This window comes from Pleurodeles waltl, chromosome 10 (genome assembly GCF_031143425.1).
Source record: "Pleurodeles waltl isolate 20211129_DDA chromosome 10, aPleWal1.hap1.20221129, whole genome shotgun sequence".
Lineage (NCBI taxonomy): Eukaryota > Metazoa > Chordata > Amphibia > Caudata > Salamandridae > Pleurodeles > Pleurodeles waltl.
In genome coordinates, this window is record NC_090449.1 from 73,032,403 (window position 1) to 73,051,826 (window position 19,424).

Genomic DNA, 19,424 nt, shown 5'->3' on the forward strand with positions numbered 1-19,424 from the left:
TTCAACATGGCATGTGACTTCTGTCTGAACTCCACGGTGAGCGGTTCATTACTGTAAGACACTGCTAGGCATTTGATAGCAAAATTACTCAACAAATCACTGCTAGTACAGTTCCCTGCGTTTAGCACATTTACAGAAAAGATTACATACTAACAAAAACAAGCTATCAAACCTATAGCACTAGTGAGTTAGGTCATTGTGTCCAGGTTATTCGTTCGCATGTTACACAATGAAACTGCATCAAGTCCTGGCATTCTTATTTTTCAGAAATACATTACAGCTATTGTGCAGCGGCCTCATCCACACTGTACAATCCATCCCCATACCTTGACAGTGCTGTCCACGGCCCCAGAGAAGAGACGCCCGCGGGAGACAGCAAGGGCAGTGACACTGCCCTGGTGACGGAGCAAAGTCTGGGTGCAGATCATGTTGTCCATGCTCCAAACCTATGGGATTAGGACAAAGTTAGATAAAGGGCTAGCAAACATGATTATGACTTGTCAGCCAAGATCAAACCAGTCTTGAGGCCTGTTTACCTCATCCCTGACCCAATACCAATCCTTCATACAGGAACTGGACCCGCACCAGCAAACAAATCAATGGCCATACTCTAGTAAATGTTTTCTTTTAGATTACAGAGATAAAAAGGCACAGAGTAAAAAAAATAAAAAAATTAAAATATAAATATATATATATATATATATATATATATATGCATGCTCATACAAAAGCGCGAATAAGTCAGCCCCTGACACGGCAGGCTGTAACAGGGTCGCGAACCCTGAAAATTCCACTACAAATCACAAAAAACACTAACGCGTTTCAGGATACAAAGCTCCCTTGTTCACAGAGATAATTGAGCTTGTATCCTGAAACGCGTTACGAGTGTTTTTGTTAGCAGTTTTGTTTATTCTGCCACATTAAATTTACTTTCAGTGACATGAGTGGCTGTAATTTTCTCCTCTGTTGAGAAGTGATTTGTAGTGGAATATATATAGTGTACATCTGTTCGTGACATCCCGCCATCTAGTGTTGGGCTCGGAGTGTTACAAGTTGTTTTTCTTCGAAGAAGTCTTTGAGTCACGAGATCGAGGGACTCCTCCACTTTCGGCTCCATTGCGCATGGGCGTCGACTCCATCTTAGATTGTTTTCCCCGCAGAGGGTGAGGTAGGAGTTGTGTATTATAGTAATAGTGCCCATGCAATGGAGTAAATATGTATGTACATAATGTGGTTTAAAGCGATATATTTACAAATGTTCAAGATCAACTTCGAAACGGCAACAGGCTCCCGGGGAGGCGGGCGGGCGCATGTGAATCTGCAGCGTCTCATGCCACGAACAGATGTACACTGGGTAAGTGACATTTTCCGTTCGATGGCATGTGTAGCTGCAGATACACATGCTTTGCATAGACTGGTAAGCAGTTATCTCCCCAAAAGCGGTGGCTCAGCCTGTAGGAGTTGAAGTTGTTTGAAATAAAGTTCGTAGTACTGCTTGTCCTACGGTGGCTTGCTGTGTTGTTAACACATCCACGCAGTAATGTTTGGTAAATGTATGAGGCGTAGACCATGTGGCTGCCTTACATATTTCAGTCATTGGAATGTTTCCTAGAAAGACCATAGTAGCACCTTTCTTTCTAGTCGAGTGTGCCTTTGGTGTTATAGGCAGTTCTCTTTTTGCTTTGAGATAACAAGTTTGAATGCATTTAACTATCAATCTGGCAATGCCTTGTTTGGATATTGGATTCCCTGTATGAGGTTTTTGAAAAGCAACGTTTGTTTTCCGAATTTGTTTTGTTCTATCAATGTAGTACATTAAAGCTCTTTTGATGTCCAATGTATGTAGTGCTCTTTCAGCTACAGAATCTGGCTCTGGAAAGAACACTGGTAGTTCTACTGTTTGATTTAAGTGGAACGGTGATATGACTTTTGGTAAGAACTTAAGATTTGTTTGTAAAACTACTTTATGCTTGTGTATCTGAATAAAGGGTTCTTGTATGGTAAATGCTTGTATTTCACTTACTCTTCTTAGAGATGTGATGGCAATTAGAAATGCTACTTTCCATGTTAAGTATTGTATTTCTCATGAGTGCATGGGTTCAAATGGTGGACCCATCAGCCGTGTTAAGACAATGTTGAGGTTCCACGAAGGAATTGGTGGTGTTCTTGGTGGGATAATTCTTTTTAGGCCCTCCATAAATGCCTTTATGACTGGGATCCTGAATAGTGAAGTTGAGTGCGTAATTTGTAGATAAGCTGAAATTGCGGTGAGATGTATTTTAATGGATGAAAAAGCTAGCTTTGACTTTTGTAAGTGCAGTAAGTAGCTTACGATGTCTTTAGCAGATGCGTGTAAGGGTTGAATTTGATTACTATGGCAGTAATAAACAAATCGTTTCCATTTATTTGCATAGCAGTGTCTTGTGGTAGGTTTTCTAGCTTGTTTAATGACCTCCATACATTCCTGTGTAAGGTCTAGATGTCCGAATTCTAAGACTTCAGGAGCCAAATTGCTAGATTCAGCGATGCTGGATTTGGGTGTCTTATCTGTTGTTTGTGTTGAGTTAACAGATCTGGTCTGTTTGGCAGTTTGACATGAGGCACTACTGAGAGGTCCAGTAGTGTTGTGTACCAAGGTTGTCTTGCCCAAGTTGGTGCTATTAGTATAAGTTTGAGTTTGTTTTGACTCAATTTGTTTACCAGATATGGAAGGAGTGGGAGAGGGGGGGAAAGCGTATGCAAATATCCCTGACCAACTCATCCATAACGCATTGCCCTGAGACTCATCCTGTGGGTATCTGGATGCGAAGTTTTGGCATTTTGTGTTTTCTTTTGTTGCAAATAGGTCTATTTGTGGTGTTCTCCATCTTTGGAAGTAATTGTTTAGTATTTGGGGGTGAATCTCCCATTCGTGGATCTGTTGGTGATCCCGAGAGAGATTGTCTACTAACTGATTCTGATTCCAGGAATAAACTGCGCTATTAGGTGAATGTGGTTGTGAATCGCCCAATGCCATATTCTCTGTGCCAGGAGACACAACTGTGTCGAGTGTGTTCCTCCCTGTTTGTTCAGATAATACATCGTTGTCATGTTGTCTGTTTTGACAAGAATGTGTTTGTGGCTTATTATAGGTTGAAATGCTTTCAACGCTAGAAATACTGCCAGTAGTTCTAAGTGATTTATGTGAAACGGTCTCTGCTGAGTGTCCCATTGTCCTTGGATGCTGTGTTGGTTGAGGTGTGCTCCCCACCCTATCATGGAGGCATCTGCTGTTATTACGTATTGAGGCACTGGGTCTTGAAAAGGCCACCCTTGGTTTAAATTTATAGTGTTCCAACATTGAAGCGAGGTGTATTTTTGGCAGTCTATCAACACTAGATCTTGAAGTTGACCCTGTGCCTGTGACCATTGTGATGCTAGACACTGTTGTAAGGGCCGCATGTGCAATCTTGCGTTTGGGACAATGGCTATGCATGAGGACATCATGCCTAGTAGTTTCATCACCATCTTCACTTGTATCTTTTGTTTTGGGTACATGGCTTGTATTACATTGTGAAATGCCTGTACCCTTTGTGGGCTTGGAGTGGCAATCCCTTTTGTTGTGTTGATTGTCACCCCTAAGTATTGCTGTGTTTGACACAGCTGAAGGTGTGACTTGTTGCAGTTGAGTGAGAAACCTAGTTTGTGGAGGGTTTCTATGACATACTTTGTGTGTTGTGAACACCGTTTTTGCGTGTTGGTTTTGATTAACCAATCGTCTAGGTACGGGAACACATGTATTTGCTCCCTTCTGATATGAGCAGCTACTACTGCCAGGCATTTTGTAAAAACTCTTGGCGCAGTTGTTATCCCGAATGGCAACACTTTGAATTGGTAATGTACTCCTTGGAATACAAACCTTAAGTACTTTCTGTGTGAAGGATGTATCGGTATATGGAAGTATGCATCCTTTAGGTCTAGTGTTGTCATGTAGTCTTGTTGTTTGAGCAATGAGATTACGTCCTGCTGCGTCACCATGTGAAAGTGATCTGATTTGATGTAGACATTTAATGTCCTGAGATCTAATATAGGTCTTAGGGTCTTGTCTTTTTGGGTATGAGAAAGTACAGCGAGTAAACTCCTGTTCCTCTCTGATGAATTGGTACCAGTTCTATTGCATCTTTTTGTAACAACGCTTGGACCTCCAGTTGTAGAAGATCTAGGTGTTGTTTTGACATATTGTGTGTTTTCGTTGGACATTTGGAGGGAATTTTAGAAATTCTATGCAATAACCATATTGGATAATGGCTAGAACCCACGTGTCTGTTATTTCCTCAAATTGTTTGTAGAAGTTGGTTAGTCTCCCCCCCACTGGTGTTATGTGTTGGGGATTTGTGACGCCGAAGTCACTGTTTGTTTTGTGGAGTTTTGGGGCTTTGGAACTTCCCTCTACTCTTTGGGAACTGTCCCCCTCTATATTGTCCTCAAAAACTTCCCCGCTGGTATTGGCTCTGATAAGTGGGCCTTGTTTGTGAGGTTGTGGGCTCTGTGCTTTGTCCTCGAAACTGTGTTTTCCGAAATGTGCCTCTGCTCTGTGGGGAGTAGAGTGCGCCCATGGCTTTGGCTGTATCAGTGTCCTTTTTAAGTTTTTCGATAGCAGTGTCCACCTCTGGCCCAAACAACTGCTGTCCATTAAATGGCATATTCAGCACGGCTTGTTGTATTTCCGGCTTGAATCCTGATGTACGCAGCCATGCATGTCTCCGTATTGTCACTGCTGTGTTTACAGTCCTAGCAGCTGTGTCTGCTGCATCCATTGCTGACCGTATCTAATTGTTTGAGATACTCTGTCCTTCTTCCACCACTTGTTGTGCTCTTTTTTGGAACTCCTTGGGCAAATGTTCTTTAAAATGTTGCATTTCGTCCCAATGAGCCCTATCATATCTGGCCAACAAAGCCTGTGAGTTGGCAATGCGCCACTGGTTGGCTGCCTGTGCCGCCACTCTTTTCCCCGCTGCATCAAACTTACGACTTTATTTGTCTGGAGGTGGTGCATCTCCTGAGGTGTGTGAATTCACCCTCTTGCGAGCTGTCCCTACTACCACTGAGTATGGTGTTAACTGTTGTGTGATGTACACAGGATCTGTTGGTGGCGGTTTATATTTTTTCTCCACCCTTGGAGTAATGGCTCTTCCTTTCACAGGCTCCTCAAACACTTGTTTGGAGTGTTTTAGCATTCCAGGTAGCATGGGGAGGCTCTGGTACTGGCTGTGTGTGGACGACAGTGTATTAAATAGAAAGTCGTCTTCAACTGGTTCTGCATGCAGGCTGACATTATGAAACGCCGCTGCTCTTGACACCACCTGTGCGTAAGCGGTACTGTCCTCTGGTGGTGACGGTCTAGCTGGATAAGTCGGGACTGTTCTCTGACACTGGCGCATCATAAAGATCCCACGCATCTGGATCATCCTGACTCATCCCTGTATGAGTTGGGGATTGAATCATTGGTGGAGTGGCTACCGGAGATGGTTGTGGAGAGCGTTGTGGAGATGGTGGCGGGGTTACTTGTTTAGCCACCTTTGCCTGTGGCTGCTTGTCTTTCTCTTGGAAGGCAAGTTTTTGTTTCATTCGAATCGGAGGGAGAGTACTGATCTTCCCGGTTTCCTTTTGGATGTGGAGCCTTCTTTGGGTGTAATCTGGCTCCATTGTCTCTAGTTCCTGTCCAAATCTGTGTGTTTGCATTTGTGAGGACAGGCCTTGTTCCTCTGTGTAGGAACTTGTTTTCGGTTCCGAGGCCGTATGTTTCGGTATCGAAACCTTTTCAGCTGCTTTTTTCGGTTCCGACCACACTTTTTTGCTCTTCGGCGTACTGATTTCTCGGTGGCCACTTGTTTCGGTGCCGAGATTGCTCTGACCTGGTGTCTCGGGGTCGAGGCTGCTCTGTGCCGGTATCTCGACCGGAGTCGGATGACTTCGACACATGCATGCCCTTTTTCGGTGCCGATGCTCGGTCATCTATTTTTCGGGTTAAGCCATGGCCTGCCGGCGGTGGCGTCACCTGGGCTTTACTGGTCTTTGCGTGAGTCTTGTGTATCGACGTCTTACTCACGGTTTTCGACCTCTTCAGAGTCCGAATCCTCGTTGGAGAAGGCTTCCTCTTCTTCCTCCATGTGTTTTTGTCCCGTCGGCACCAACGCCATCTGTAGACTTCTTGCTCTTCGGTCCCTTAAGGTCTTCCTGAACCGAAACGCTCGACAGGCCTCACAGGTATCCTCTTTGTGTTCTGGAGACAAACACAAATTACAGACCTAATGCTGATCTGTATAAGGATACTTGTTGTGACATTTGGGGCAGAAGCGGAATGGGTTCTGTTCCATTAGCCTTGAAGACGCACGTGGTCGGGCCGACCAGGCCCCGCCGGGGAATCGAAAACCCCAAAGGGCCGTCGGAGCTTTTCCAAATTTGGTGTCGATCTGTTGTAACTAACCCGATACCGAACGCAAACAATACCGTCGAATTTTCCGAGATTTTCACTAACTTTCCAAACCGAAACGCGGAGCGAAAAGGAACACGTCCGAACCCAATGGCGGAAAGAAAACAATCTAAGATGGAGTCAACGCCCATGCGCAATGGAGACGAAAGGGGAGGAGTCCCTCAATCTCGTGACTCGAAAAGACTTCTTCGAAGAAATACAACTTGTAACACTCCGAGCCCAACACTAGATGGCGGGATGTGCAAAGCATGTGTATCTGCAGCTACACATGCCATCGAACATATATATATATTTTTTTTCCTTTCTAATTTGAAAACATATATACATAAACAACCAGCAACTCTATGCCTACTAAACAAGTAGCACAATGCTAGTTTGTTAAGTGTATCTAAATGCTTTGTTAAATGCAGGCTTGTGGCAGGAGTTACTTTGAGTTTAACGTAAATTATATCTGTACAAAGTGACCGTGCATCCATCTGCCTGCGCAAAGGAGCGCTGCTAATCCAGGCCAGAGCAGAATATGCCATCAAGTCAATTTTTCAAGAACATTCCCACTTTGATAGGGAGAGAACACCAATACTGAATGGCGGGTGGTGGAGGCCACAGGGTAATGCACAAGTTACGAGAAGGGAAGTTACTTAACTGTTATACTGTGTTCCTTCTCCAACAGGGGATCTTCATTGATCATCAAAAGCATTCATTAGAATACCAAGCCATCCCAAAGAAAGTTTAGCATATGGGCCCTTGGCTTCTTTTAGGATCTCCATGCAGCCCAGTGGGGTGTTCAAATGACCATGCTGAATTAGTCCCGAAGACAGGGTGCCAAACTCAAGAATGGTAGCATGGAGGTTCAAGATCGAAACAAATTTGTGGAAGAGATGTCACATGCAGTCACACCAGTAAGTGAAGATTAGTCAATCACCACCGGTGTGACCATTCTGAGACTCAGAGAATAATCTTTGCTCATAAGCAGGTCAGCCTTGTGATGACGGACTGAATTAGGGGTACCAGAAAAAAATGCTTGCAAAAACTTCCCTAACCAATCAATGAAAAAGGTACCTCCTTTTGTCCTGGTGAGTAGTACATGGAGGCGAAATGTAAGAATTTCCTGTTTTCTGCAACTGTGGATACTCCCATGTGTCGAAGATGTCATGCTGCACATGGCAGTTTATGATACACTTGTGATCCTCCAGAAAACCCTGCTGAGAGCATCTGTTTTTGTAATTTGAACACCTGGAAGGTGAACCTTTGCAATTTACAAGTCTCTGGCTATGAATCATTTTTAATCATTTTAAGAGTGCTTCAAGAGACAGTAGCCTGGATCGTGTTGCCCCTTGATTGGTCAGATATTGCATTGTTTCTGTACTGTCCATTTGAACAAGCAAATAACTGGCTCTTATTGCTGGAAGAAGCAATTTTAGTGCCAAACAGCCGGCCCTCAACTACAGCAGAGTCATTTGGCACAGCCTTCCTTTTTGGAACCATGTACCTTGTATTCACAGATGAGATGTATGGGCCATATGTACGAACACTTTTTTCCATAGACACAGAATGGGTAAAAACCTTTGCTACATCTGGCCCTATATCCCCAATATATGTGGGAAAGAAAAGTTGTTCACTTGTTATCCTAGTTCTCCACCATATGTAGTCCCTCTGAATTCATAAAAGGCAGGACACCTATGCCTTTGTGCGAGACCACAGAACACAAATTAAGTAATGTTCATGTTTCCCAAGCCAATCAAATAAAAGGAAACATGCCCAAAAAGGGAACAATTGCTGTTCTTTTTGTTCTCTTGGCCAAAACGGAAAATCAGTTGTACATATAGCGGAGAAATACCACCTAAAATAAAGTAAACTAACAACATTAAAAGGAAATAGTGACCCAAGGTAAAACAACACGCATTCAACCCTGCTTCTTTAGAACCTTAGAAGACTGTAAGTTAGGCAGCTAATTTTTAGAGCATTGTGATGATACAAACATACAGGAAGCCGTTCAAAACCGGACACCCCTAAATGCATTCATGAATGGTGAGAGGAGAATAGCAAGTTAACCCAATACTGAAAGTGCGATCAGGGCCACAGAACTGAAACTTATCAAATAAGTTCTTATGAGACGTCTGACCCACCAAAGTATCCATCCTGCAGACAGTCCAGATAATACTGATTAGTAAAGATATGAATTGATCTCAAAGTTGCCCCATTTCAGATGTCAGGAATGGGAACATTGCTCATTAGAGTGGCATCAGTGGCCTTTTCCCCTTGTGGAATGGGCCCATGGCTTACCAGGTAGGGCTCTATTAGTATTTCATATAAAGTAACAATGCTAAAAACTATCCACCAACCTAGTGTATGTTTGGAGGAGACTACACTAGGTCAAATGGTACCAGAATTGCCAAAAAAAACGCTTGACCTTACAAAAACTCTTTGGTCTTCTCCAAATATTATAGTAATGCCCTTTTAACATCAGGGTGTTTCATGTCCTCTCTGCTGGGGACTCTGTATTTGGGAAAAGGTAGGCCAAAATAGTCTGATTAATGCGAGAACCCAAAAAAACAATTTGAAAGAAATAAAGGGTCATTTCTTGCGGTATCAGGTGTGAGGTATGTGTTGAGAGAGTGTGGCATGCATGTGTTTGCTGCGAAGTATTGTGCTGCAGAGCATTCTCAGTGTGAGTGTGTTAGAAATGGGGTCTTTGGTTGGCAGTCAGGTTACCCCCTGTCCAAGCAAGGACCCTCACTCTAGTCAGGGTAAGTCACACACAATCCAAATTATCCTGTGCCCACCCTCTGGTAGCTTGTCAGGCTCAACTTAGAAGGCAATGTGTAAAGTATTGGTGCAATAAATCATACCATACCACAATATAGCACCACAAAAATACACCACACAGTGTTTAGAAAAATATATAATATTTATCTGGTTAAATGCAGTTCAAAACAATTTAAGACATTTAATATCACTTTCAGTGATATCCCTACATTTGCTTATTTCATCTTTGAGTTGAAATATTACTGTAAAAGCAATAAAAAGTGTCTTAAGTTCTCCTGGAAACAAGTGTCTCTTGCAGGGCAAAGTACCTGGTTTGTGGTGAAAAAATCCTCACAAGGGACCGCAGAGGAAGAGGTGCATGGAAAACGGAGAGTGTGTATCGGTTTCGCCCCTTCGCACATGAGCTTGCGTAATTATTTTAGACACGGGGAAGACGTTGCGTCGATTTCTGGCATGCGGACTTGGATCCTCTTCGGGTTGCGGAGTTTTCAGACGCCCGGGGATGATGCGTGGAATCCTGGGCTTGCGGATGAAAGTCACAGGGGCTGCGCCGATTACGGCAGCCGATGCGTGGAATTTTCTTCCGCATGGCAGGCGCTGCGTCGATTCCTCTCAGGAAGTCGTCGTTCTGAGTCGGCTTGCGTCAATCCAGTAGGCCCATGCGTCGAAGTTTCGGTCGCGTCGCTGGATCGATTTTCTGTCGTGAAATCGGGGCTGCGTCGTTCCTGTCTCGGTGTGCGGTGAATTTTTCACCGTGAGCAGGCTGTGCGTCGTTCTTGCAAGGCGGTGCGTCGAATTTTCGCTGCAGGGGGATTTCAGCTGCAGGAGAGGTGTCTTTTTGCTCCTGAGACTTCAGGGAACAGGAAGCAAGCTCTATCCAAGCCCTTGGAGATCACTTCTGCAGCACAGCAAGAGAGCAGCAAGACAGCAGGGCAACAGCAAGCCAGCAATCCTCTTCAGAAAGCAGTCAGGTGAGTCATTTGGGCAGCCAGGCAGTTCTTCTTGTCAGGGTGCAGGTTCCGGTTCAGGATTCTTTTCCAGGAAGTGTCTTAGTTGGTAGTGCAGAGGCCCGGTTTTTATACCCAAATGTGCCTTTGAAGTGGGGGAGACTTCAAAGAGTGGCTTAGAAGTGCACCAGCTCCACTTTCAGTTCAAACCTGTCTGCCAGGGTCCCAGTAGGGGGTGTGGCAGTCCTTTGTGTGAGAGCAGGCCCTCCAACCTCCCAGCCCAGGAAGACCCATTCAAAATGCAGATGTATGCAAGTGAGGCTGAGTATCCTGTGTTTGGGGTGTGTCTGAATGCATGCATAAGGAGCTGTCAACAAAACCCAGCCAGACGTGGATTGTAAGGCACAGAAAGATTTAAATGCAGAGAAATGCTCACTTTCTAAATGTGGCATTTCTAAAATAGTAATATTAAATCCAACTTCACCAGTCAGCAGGATTTTGTATTACCATTCTGGCCTTACTAAATATGACCTTCCTACTCCTTTCAGATCAGCAGCTACCACTCAAACAATGTATGAGGGCAGCCCCAATGTTAGCCTATGAAGGAGCAGGCCTCACTGCAGTGTAAAAACGAATTTAGGCGTTTTACACTACCAGGACATGTAAACTACACAGGTACATGTCCTGCCTTTTACCTAGACAGCACACTGCACTAGGAGTTACCCAGGGCACACTATAGGGGTGACATATGTAAAAAGGGGGGAGCTTTAGGCTTGGCAAGTACTTTTAAATGCCAAGTGGAATTGGCAGTGAAACTGCACACACAGGCCTTGCAATCGCAGGCCTGAGACAAGGTTAAGGGGCTACTTAAGTGGGTGGCACAACCAGTGCTGCAGGCCCACAAGTAGCTTTTAATTTACTGGCCCTGGGAACATATAGTGCACTCTACTAGGGACTTATAAGTAAATGAAATAGTCCAATTGGGTATGAGCCAATGTCACCATGTTTTAAGGAGAGAGCATATGCACTTCAGTACTGATTAGTGAAGTGCACAGAGTCCTAAAGCCAGCAAAAATGAGTTCAGAAAAAGAGAAGGAGGAAGGCAAAAAGTCTGGGGATAACCCTGCAGAAAGGCCATTTCCAACAGAGAGTATTCCACCTAGAGTTAGGGAACTCACCACGGGAAGGGCTGAGATGCACTAACATCTTTGTCCTGGAGTGCTTTTTGTATATATGTAATTTCCTCCTAACTCTGTGCATAGTTGAATAAAACAATTAAACTAAAACTCCCTGCTGCGGACAGTAAATATTACAGCTGTGAATGGTACTCTGTTCCGATTAAAAAACAAGAACGATTTATGAGAACAGGCTTAAGCTCACTCACCCTTCTAGGAGACATAACACCGCTAAAAAATGCACCCTCCCATGAAAGGTGCTGTAAATCAACCTTGTGAATTGGCTGAAAGAAAGGTCCAAACAATTTGGAGAGCTGCAAATTAAATTCCCAGGGAGGAGGAAGCTATTAACTACGGAAAAAAACCTTCTAAAGACCTTGCAGAAAATTCTTAATCATTGGGATAGTGAAAGAAGATGCCTATGGTGACTAATTATAAGCAATGATGGCAGTCAAATCCTAAAAGAACAAAACTGAAAGTCAGACGTTACCAGGACATAAATCTTAAAACTGTCTGTTTCTGGCATGTTCTTGGGTTTTCTTGCATGTTGATACACCATACACAGAACCTTTTCCTTTGAATGCATATGAAGACCTTGAATAAAACGCTTCATTTCTCTCAGAAGGACCATGTAATCATCTGGCAAATTCAAGTGTCCATATTGTACGATATCAGGAGTCAGGCAGTCAAAGTCAGTGATGGAAGGCTGAAATGAAAGCTTCTGCCAGACATCATTGACATCCAAACTCACTGAAAGTCTTGTGAGGTAGAATGAACATCTGAAGAAGGTCCAGGTACAGTCACTGGCAAGGCCAATCTCGGCCAAAGAGTATCATCTTCACACTGCTAAGTCTGAACTTGTTGATCACCCCGGGTGGCAGAGGGATGAGAGGAAATATATAGAGAAATCCTCTTGACCAGCTCATCAAAAGGGCATACACCATGGGCCGAGGTTCTGAAAAGGTGGAAGCATAAACAGGGCATTTGGCTTTTCCTTCTGCAGAAAACAAGTCTATTACTGGGTGCCCAGAGCAGGAGAAATACTCACCCTCTCCCTTATTCAGATAGTACACTGTTGACATGTACATTTGAAGTGGAAGGGCAGCAGTAAGAAGTTTATCAGAGCAGTAGAATAAGGCCCCACTTAATCACCAGCGAGAAAGATATCAAAATGAAGTTCCATCAACTCCAACATGCTGATGTGGAATCGCTTTCCCGTTGAGGACTATAGCCCTTAAATAGAGACTGCGCATATGAGCTTCCAATTCTTCTAAAGTTATGTTCATCACCACTGTCTGGGAAAGATTTAGACACCAGAGTGGCACCCCAGCAAGAAAATAATTTCTCTTTAATTATTACATTAAGGACTAGAGGGCACAAAACAGCAACAGTATTGTGCCAATCCTACTTCCTGACCTGTGGCACCACAGTTGCTCCATCACTCCTGCTGAGGTCTCGTGTGCAACCTGAAGACTCAGACTAGAGAGATGCAGGAAGCTAAGATACAAACATTACACCACAGGATCGGAAGGAGTCTATACTATTTGAAGAGCTCTTAAGTATGAAATTCTTTGTTTAGGAGCCAACGTAAACATCTACCTTTCAAGACAGGTCTTCTCCTGAACATGAAAATCTGTGAACTATAGGTCCTGAAGGAGCTTGGGATGAGTGGAACCTTTGATAAAACAGTTAAAGATACAGATAAATAAATACATTCTTTTGGGAGGTGTGATAATACTACTGCCAAGCCACAACTTTTGAAAAATTTGTGAAAGCTGACTTCAGTCCAAAAGGTAGAACTTTGTATTGAATCTTAGAAAGAAATCTGTGACTTGTACATTTGGGTACATAAAAATTACAAGTCCTACAGTTCTATAGTGCACATTCTATCATCTCGTTGAAGATGTGGAAATATTTGATGAAGAGCCACCTTTCTAAATGTTTCCCTCTTTTCCCTTTATCTTGCCTTTTTTAAACTCAAAATGAGATGGAAATCATGCTTGTGACCTTTCATCCTGATACGGAAATAACAAAAGTAGACTTCTTTGTTCCATTGATATCCCAGTTCTGGATCTATTGTGACTTTCTCCAAAACTTTTGAAGTATTATGAGACAGCCAAAACAACTTTGAAGGATTGGCAGCCCTGTGTGGACTCTGAGGGGAAGAGCCAGAAAACCGGATTTGTACCCATTATGCACAGTATCTACCACCCATGTGTTTGGTAATTTCCTGCAATACAGACAGATGGGTGGAAATAATCCTGTCCACCAGGTTGCTCGTTGGATGTGGCAGAATAATGAAGAAGTCGTTTTGTTGGGACCTTTGCAGAGCCAGTGGACGGGTGCTGATGACTTCCTTTTTCTCAAGAAGACTTTTGTCTTTGAAAACACTGCTAGCCTTGTTTTTACTTGAGCCATTGCCTTTTCCCGGAAGGATCTAAACTGAATGTGAAACTCTATTCTCTTGTCCAGCAACAAACATTAAAGGTTTCCTTCTGATTTAATCTTTTCAATTTTGTCAAATGACTGAGGGTCAAAAAGAGATGACCCATTGAATGGTAAGTCAAACTTCTATTGTTGAGCTTGTGAGCTTGATGACGTAAATCTGAGACAAGTGGAACGCTTGACACAGACTTTATTACAATGTCTGCAGTAGCTAGCTCCACAGTATTTGTATGCTACACCAATCGGGCTTTCTGAGGTTAACATCCCTTTTTAACAACTTACATGAAAACTTTTATTTTTTCTGTTAGGAGATACTCCATGAATTGGCTCACTGAAACCCAAAGAGAATTGTCCTAGCGGCTTAACAAAGCTGAAGAGCTGGCTGATTTTACAGTTCCTGCTGATGTCTGCAAATCTTTACTCCAAAGGCATCCACCTTTCGCTTTCTATCTCAGGTGGATACAAAGGGGTTGATTGTACTAACTCCTTCAGAAACTTAGGATCAGTGCCCGCAGTTCTGAACTTCCTCACCAGATTTCTCGTCACTGCTCAAACAGTGAAAGGGTTTGTGAAGCTATCCATTATGAAGTCCGGGAACCAACGGAACAATAGAGCACTGCTGGCATCTTGTGTGGATAGTTTCAAAAGTGCTGGATGTACTAACTTCCGGAGTAGTAGTGTGGAGACTGAACTGATTTGAACCCCGATGTGAGAACTCACTCATGCAATGTAGATCATCAACAGGAGAGATTCTCAAAAGGTACAGATACCAGAGAGCCAGTAAAAACTCAGTCGAACCAAATGAGGAGCTGGGTACAGGTCCTGTGGGGATCTGCAATGTTTTTGTCCCTTTGGACTCAGACTCTGAACAATGGGTGGGATTAATCATCATCCTTCACTGCGACTGCGATCATCACATATGCTAGATTTGATGGCGAAGGAGAGAGTGGAACAATTCTCTTCCAGTCTGAAAGTACAACATGTTCATCACTCAAGAGGGAGAAACTCAGAGTGAGCCCCCAAAACGTTGAGATGGACCCGAAGGTGACAGGCAACTCATTGGCTCTTTGATATCAAGAGTTTCAACGATGACCGCTTCAGCAACAACTGGGAACGGAAATGCTGGTGAGCCCACTCACCTTCAGAAGAGGAAGCAGCAAACTCCTAGGAAGAAAAGAGGATGGAAAGGTGGCTTTCTTCATCTCACAGCAGAAGTGGATGATTCAGACGATGTTCTGCACCCAAAATCGCCCTTCTTGGAACGGAGGCAAACCCCTTCTTCCTTCATCAGCCTCCTATATGCCACCTTCTGAAATATCCCACAGCCATTCATGGAGTAAGAGTCAGGAAGGCACACCACACACTCACTGTGGTGATCATTCTGTAACATTTTCCTTTTTCATGTTGGGCACTTATGAAAAAATAGCTGACGGTGGTAAACGGCAACAGGGAGGTGAAACATCTTCTGGGAGGGTCAGGGAAAACCACTCTCTCTCAGAAAAAAGTGTTAGGATCTATATTACTGTTTCAGGATCTTCATCAAAGCATAGGGAAAAATGTACCAGATAAGTGACAGCCAGTCGAACTTGACGGGATAGGGCAAACTTTTACAATCTCATAAAGGAACACAGTTTTTACTATGTGTAATGTTTTATATTTGTGCAGGATTTTCAATTTTTATTTTATGTAGTTTACTCTAATTTAAGTGGTGTTTCCGAGTCAGCTGTACTGTCGATTTAACATTCTCACAAACTGCACACAAAAAAACAACAAACATTTTATTAGACAGTTTTCTTTCATTTGATTGGTTTAGGAAATATGAACATTTGTTAAAATTTGCTTTCTGGATTTCGCATTCCTTTGGAACATCTTTATGCTTATTTATTTGTTTTGCCATCAATTTTCAGAAGGAACTTTCTTATACGGCCCTAAATTTTCATTCTGCTGGTACGCTTCATTACTAACCCAGATGGCCCATCACACATCACTTTATTGTATCCAGAAGATGAAGGCAATCTTGTGTCAGAACATTGTCTGGGATGGATACATTTTAGAGGAAGGGGTGAGTGTGGTAGGGCACTGGTGAGTTTCTAAGGACACAAAGCAAATATTGATTTACCTATATGTACAATGCTAAAGGATTTGCTAAAAAGATGGCAAGCTTGGGAGGTTTAATAGTTCAACAAGTCTGATGCAGCTAGAAAACTCCACTTATGTCACAAGTACACTAGGAAGTATATTTCAGCACTTACGGGAATTTTCCTGATGCATGTTCATTTGTGATGCCAATATTCAAGATTCAGTGATGTGGACAGTGAATGATCAAGGGTTCAGAGAACAGCAATGAAGAAGTGTAGGGAGAGTTTGTGTTGTTCCTATCCACTGAGTTTACATGGACAAGCATGTACAAAAGGCCTGTGAACCCACATACTGAGGATGGGATAGATCGCCGATGATAAAGACCTACATTCAGATTACAGAAGCATAATCATTCGGCAACCCCAGGCTCCAGCTTCAGATATTGCCTTGGAGGACGCAGGAAACACAAGGAACCTTGCCTCCTTCTCTCCCTGTCCTGGTTGCTCCCCTTTCCAAGGAACTGACAACTGTTTGAGACAAGACAAAACCAAAGGCTACACAAATAATAAAAAAAGTATTCTTACCCTAAGTGACCGGTCATAAGAGGCGCTGAAGACTTTGGTTTGGTCTGGGGTGGATATGACTGCCAAGGCATAGACGGTGCCCACATGGCCTGTCAGGGTGCGCACCTGCTCCTTTGTCTCAATGTCCCATACCTAGGAAACACAGGGTCATCACATTAGGTACAATCTAAGCATATGCTGATGTTACCATCACATAGGAACAATGGCATTAACTAGTATGACACCTACAAGTCTCAACACACGTTCAGCAATAAGGATTATGATAATTACCAAGTAAGCATCTATTCATGGCCTGTAGTGCTTTAGATTCACATGCTCTCTATACTCCAGCCATCTAGTGCTAGGTCCAGATGTGTGCAAGTTGTTTTTTTCTCCAAAGAAGTCTCTTGAATCACGAGGCAAAGCAATTCCTGCTCTCAGTGATAGTGTGCATGGGCATCAACTTCATTGTTAGATTGTATTCCCGCAGTCGGGTGAGAATGGAGTGTGTTGAAGTGATAGTACAAGATGCCCAAGCATATGTATATAATGGAGATACTGCAACGACAACTGGTGTCTGGGCAAAAAGGCGGGTGCATGTGAATCTACAGCACTACATGCCATGGAACAGATGCTTACAGAGTAAGTAACAATCTGGCATGTGCGGCTGTAGATACACATGCTCTGCATAGACTGTAAAGCAGTGCCTTCCAAAAAGCAGTGGCTAACCTGTGGGTTTGCAGTTGTTTGAAAAAGTGTATGTAACACTATCTGTCCTACATTTGCTTATGGGTGTGCTATTACATTCAAACAGTGAAGGTGTGTGCAGTTGACCATGTAGCTGCTTTGCAGATTTCAGCTACTTTTATATCGCCCACAAAAGGCACACCTGCACCAATTTTACGAGTAGAGTGTGCTCTAGGAGATAAGGGCAAAGTTTCTCTAGCTTTGGTGTAACATGTTTGAATGTATTGTTGTGTAGCCATTTTAGCTATAGCTCCATGCATGTTATTTTAACACACTAGGCCAAGCCGCTGTGCAGCTTAACCTAGATATATTTTATTCAGCTTCATTTTATTATTGTTACAATAGCCACTTTTACGGTCTTGTTTTATTTTCTGTTTATTTAACTGTTTTTGCGTAGGCCAGCACTCTGTTCTCAAACAAGACATTCATGATCACTCTGTGCTTCTTCCAAGGCTACAGCACGGTACACTGCAGGTGAACGTGGTAGAAGTTTAGTCTCCAACATTCGTAGAAAACACACATCCTTATGTAGGGACATTTTCTCAGAACATTAGCTGTGTTGTTATAAAAACACTTCCTTGTTCCTTACACGTTAGAGGGAGATTACAGCCAGAGAACAACGACTGTATACTGATTGCTTCGCTACAGATGCTAACGCAGGCCTTTGCTCAGGTATGGGGGATGATGTCTTCCCAGGGGAACTAGAAGGGCAGAATTAGAGCTTAACATACTGTGCTCTATCCTAGCTTAGGTAGGAGTTAGTCTATTGACAATAGTGACAATATGATAGCGTTATCTTTATGTTTCACTCTTCTCGTCACAATTTTAATACTGTCATGTTGTGTCGTCCTGGTTATTGCAGCTCACGCTTTGCTATCTAAGATGCAGTTGTTTTATTACATTCATTATTAAAACATATACTGCCTCTGTTTGTCATTTATGTATGAGACTAAATGTAACTGAGAGAAAGGGATGAGACCTGAGTGACCACGGCTTCCCTGAGAAACCAAGTATGTCATGCGTTCGGCTGCCCATTCATCCCTATCCTTAGGTAGAGATGAAGCACTGCTAGTTGGCCGGAGCAAAACCCGGATTGGCGCGACAGGCGTCACTCGAAGTGGATTAGACTTGGTCTCCCACACCACAGGCGATTCTGCCGCTCAAATCCAGTAGTCTCATTAGAATAACGAGATCCTACGCGACAGTATCTAACTATCCATCTCAAAAGATGTGTTTTAGATATGGGTTTCCCTGTGTGAGGGGGTGAGAAAGCTACAAAGAGTTGTTTAGGTTTACAGAACTATTGTGTTTTATCAATATAATACATGAAATCTCTTTTTACATTCAATGCATGAAGGGCTCTTTCTGCAACTGAATCCGGTTGGGGAAAGAAAACTAGTAATCCTGCTGACTGGTTTGGGTGGAAAGAGGAAACTACCTTTGGTAAAGCTTTTGGGTTAGTTATAAGGAATACCCTGTCTTTGTGCATTTGGAAGAAAGGTTCTTATAAAGTTAATGCCTGGAGTTCACCCATGCGTCTGAGTGACATGAGGGCTACCAGAAAGGCAACCTTCCAAGATGCAAGCGTATTGAAGTGTATGCTAGGCCTGAGGTCTGCAAATGAAGTAAATAGCGGACTATGTCTTGAAAAATTGCATGAAGCGGATCAATGTGTTTACTATGGCAGTAGAAAATAAACCTTTTCCACTTAGCAGCGTAACATGCTCTAGTTGTGGGTTTATGGGCTTCTTCAAGAATGGCCATACATTCTGATGGAAGATTGAGATAACCAAACTCTATGATCTCAGGAGCCAAATTGCAAGGTTGAGTTCCTTTGGATATGAGTGCCCGATTTCTCCATGGCTCTGTGTAAGAAGATCTTGGTAGAGGGGAAGCTTCTCGTGAGGTACTACAAAACGTTTGAGTAGTGTGGTGCACCATGGTTGTTGAGCCCAAGTGGCAGTTATTAAAGTGAGTGTGAGAGAAGTTTGCCTGAGTTTCTGAACCACAGACTGAAGAAGAGGGAGAGGTGAAAAGGCGTAGTCAAATATCCCTGACCAGTGCCTTTGTATTGTGGGTGTGGGAGCCTGGAGGTGACGTCTAGAGCATTTTGTTTTTGTCTGTAGTTGTGAACAGGTCAACCTGTGGAAATACCCACCTGTGGAAGCTTGGAGGGAGAACTCAAGGGTAGTGTTCCCACTCGTGGACTTGTTGCAGCATCCTGCTGAGG

At 43.3% G+C, this 19,424-nt stretch overlaps 1 protein-coding gene across 8 annotated transcripts in view; it reads right to left on the reverse strand.

Annotated features, from left to right (window-relative positions):
• The window catches only part of TRAF7 (TNF receptor associated factor 7), a 204,588-nt gene that overhangs the window by 7,991 nt on the left and 177,173 nt on the right, over window positions 1-19,424 (reverse strand). For all 8 annotated transcript variants that reach the window (XM_069209733.1, XM_069209739.1, XM_069209737.1 and 5 more), the window contains 2 exons: window positions 16,469-16,600; window positions 327-446 (listed from right to left, as the gene is read on the reverse strand). In XM_069209733.1, the coding sequence (XP_069065834.1) occupies window positions 327-446; window positions 16,469-16,600 (252 nt within the window). The remainder of the gene's footprint in view (window positions 1-326; window positions 447-16,468; window positions 16,601-19,424) is intronic.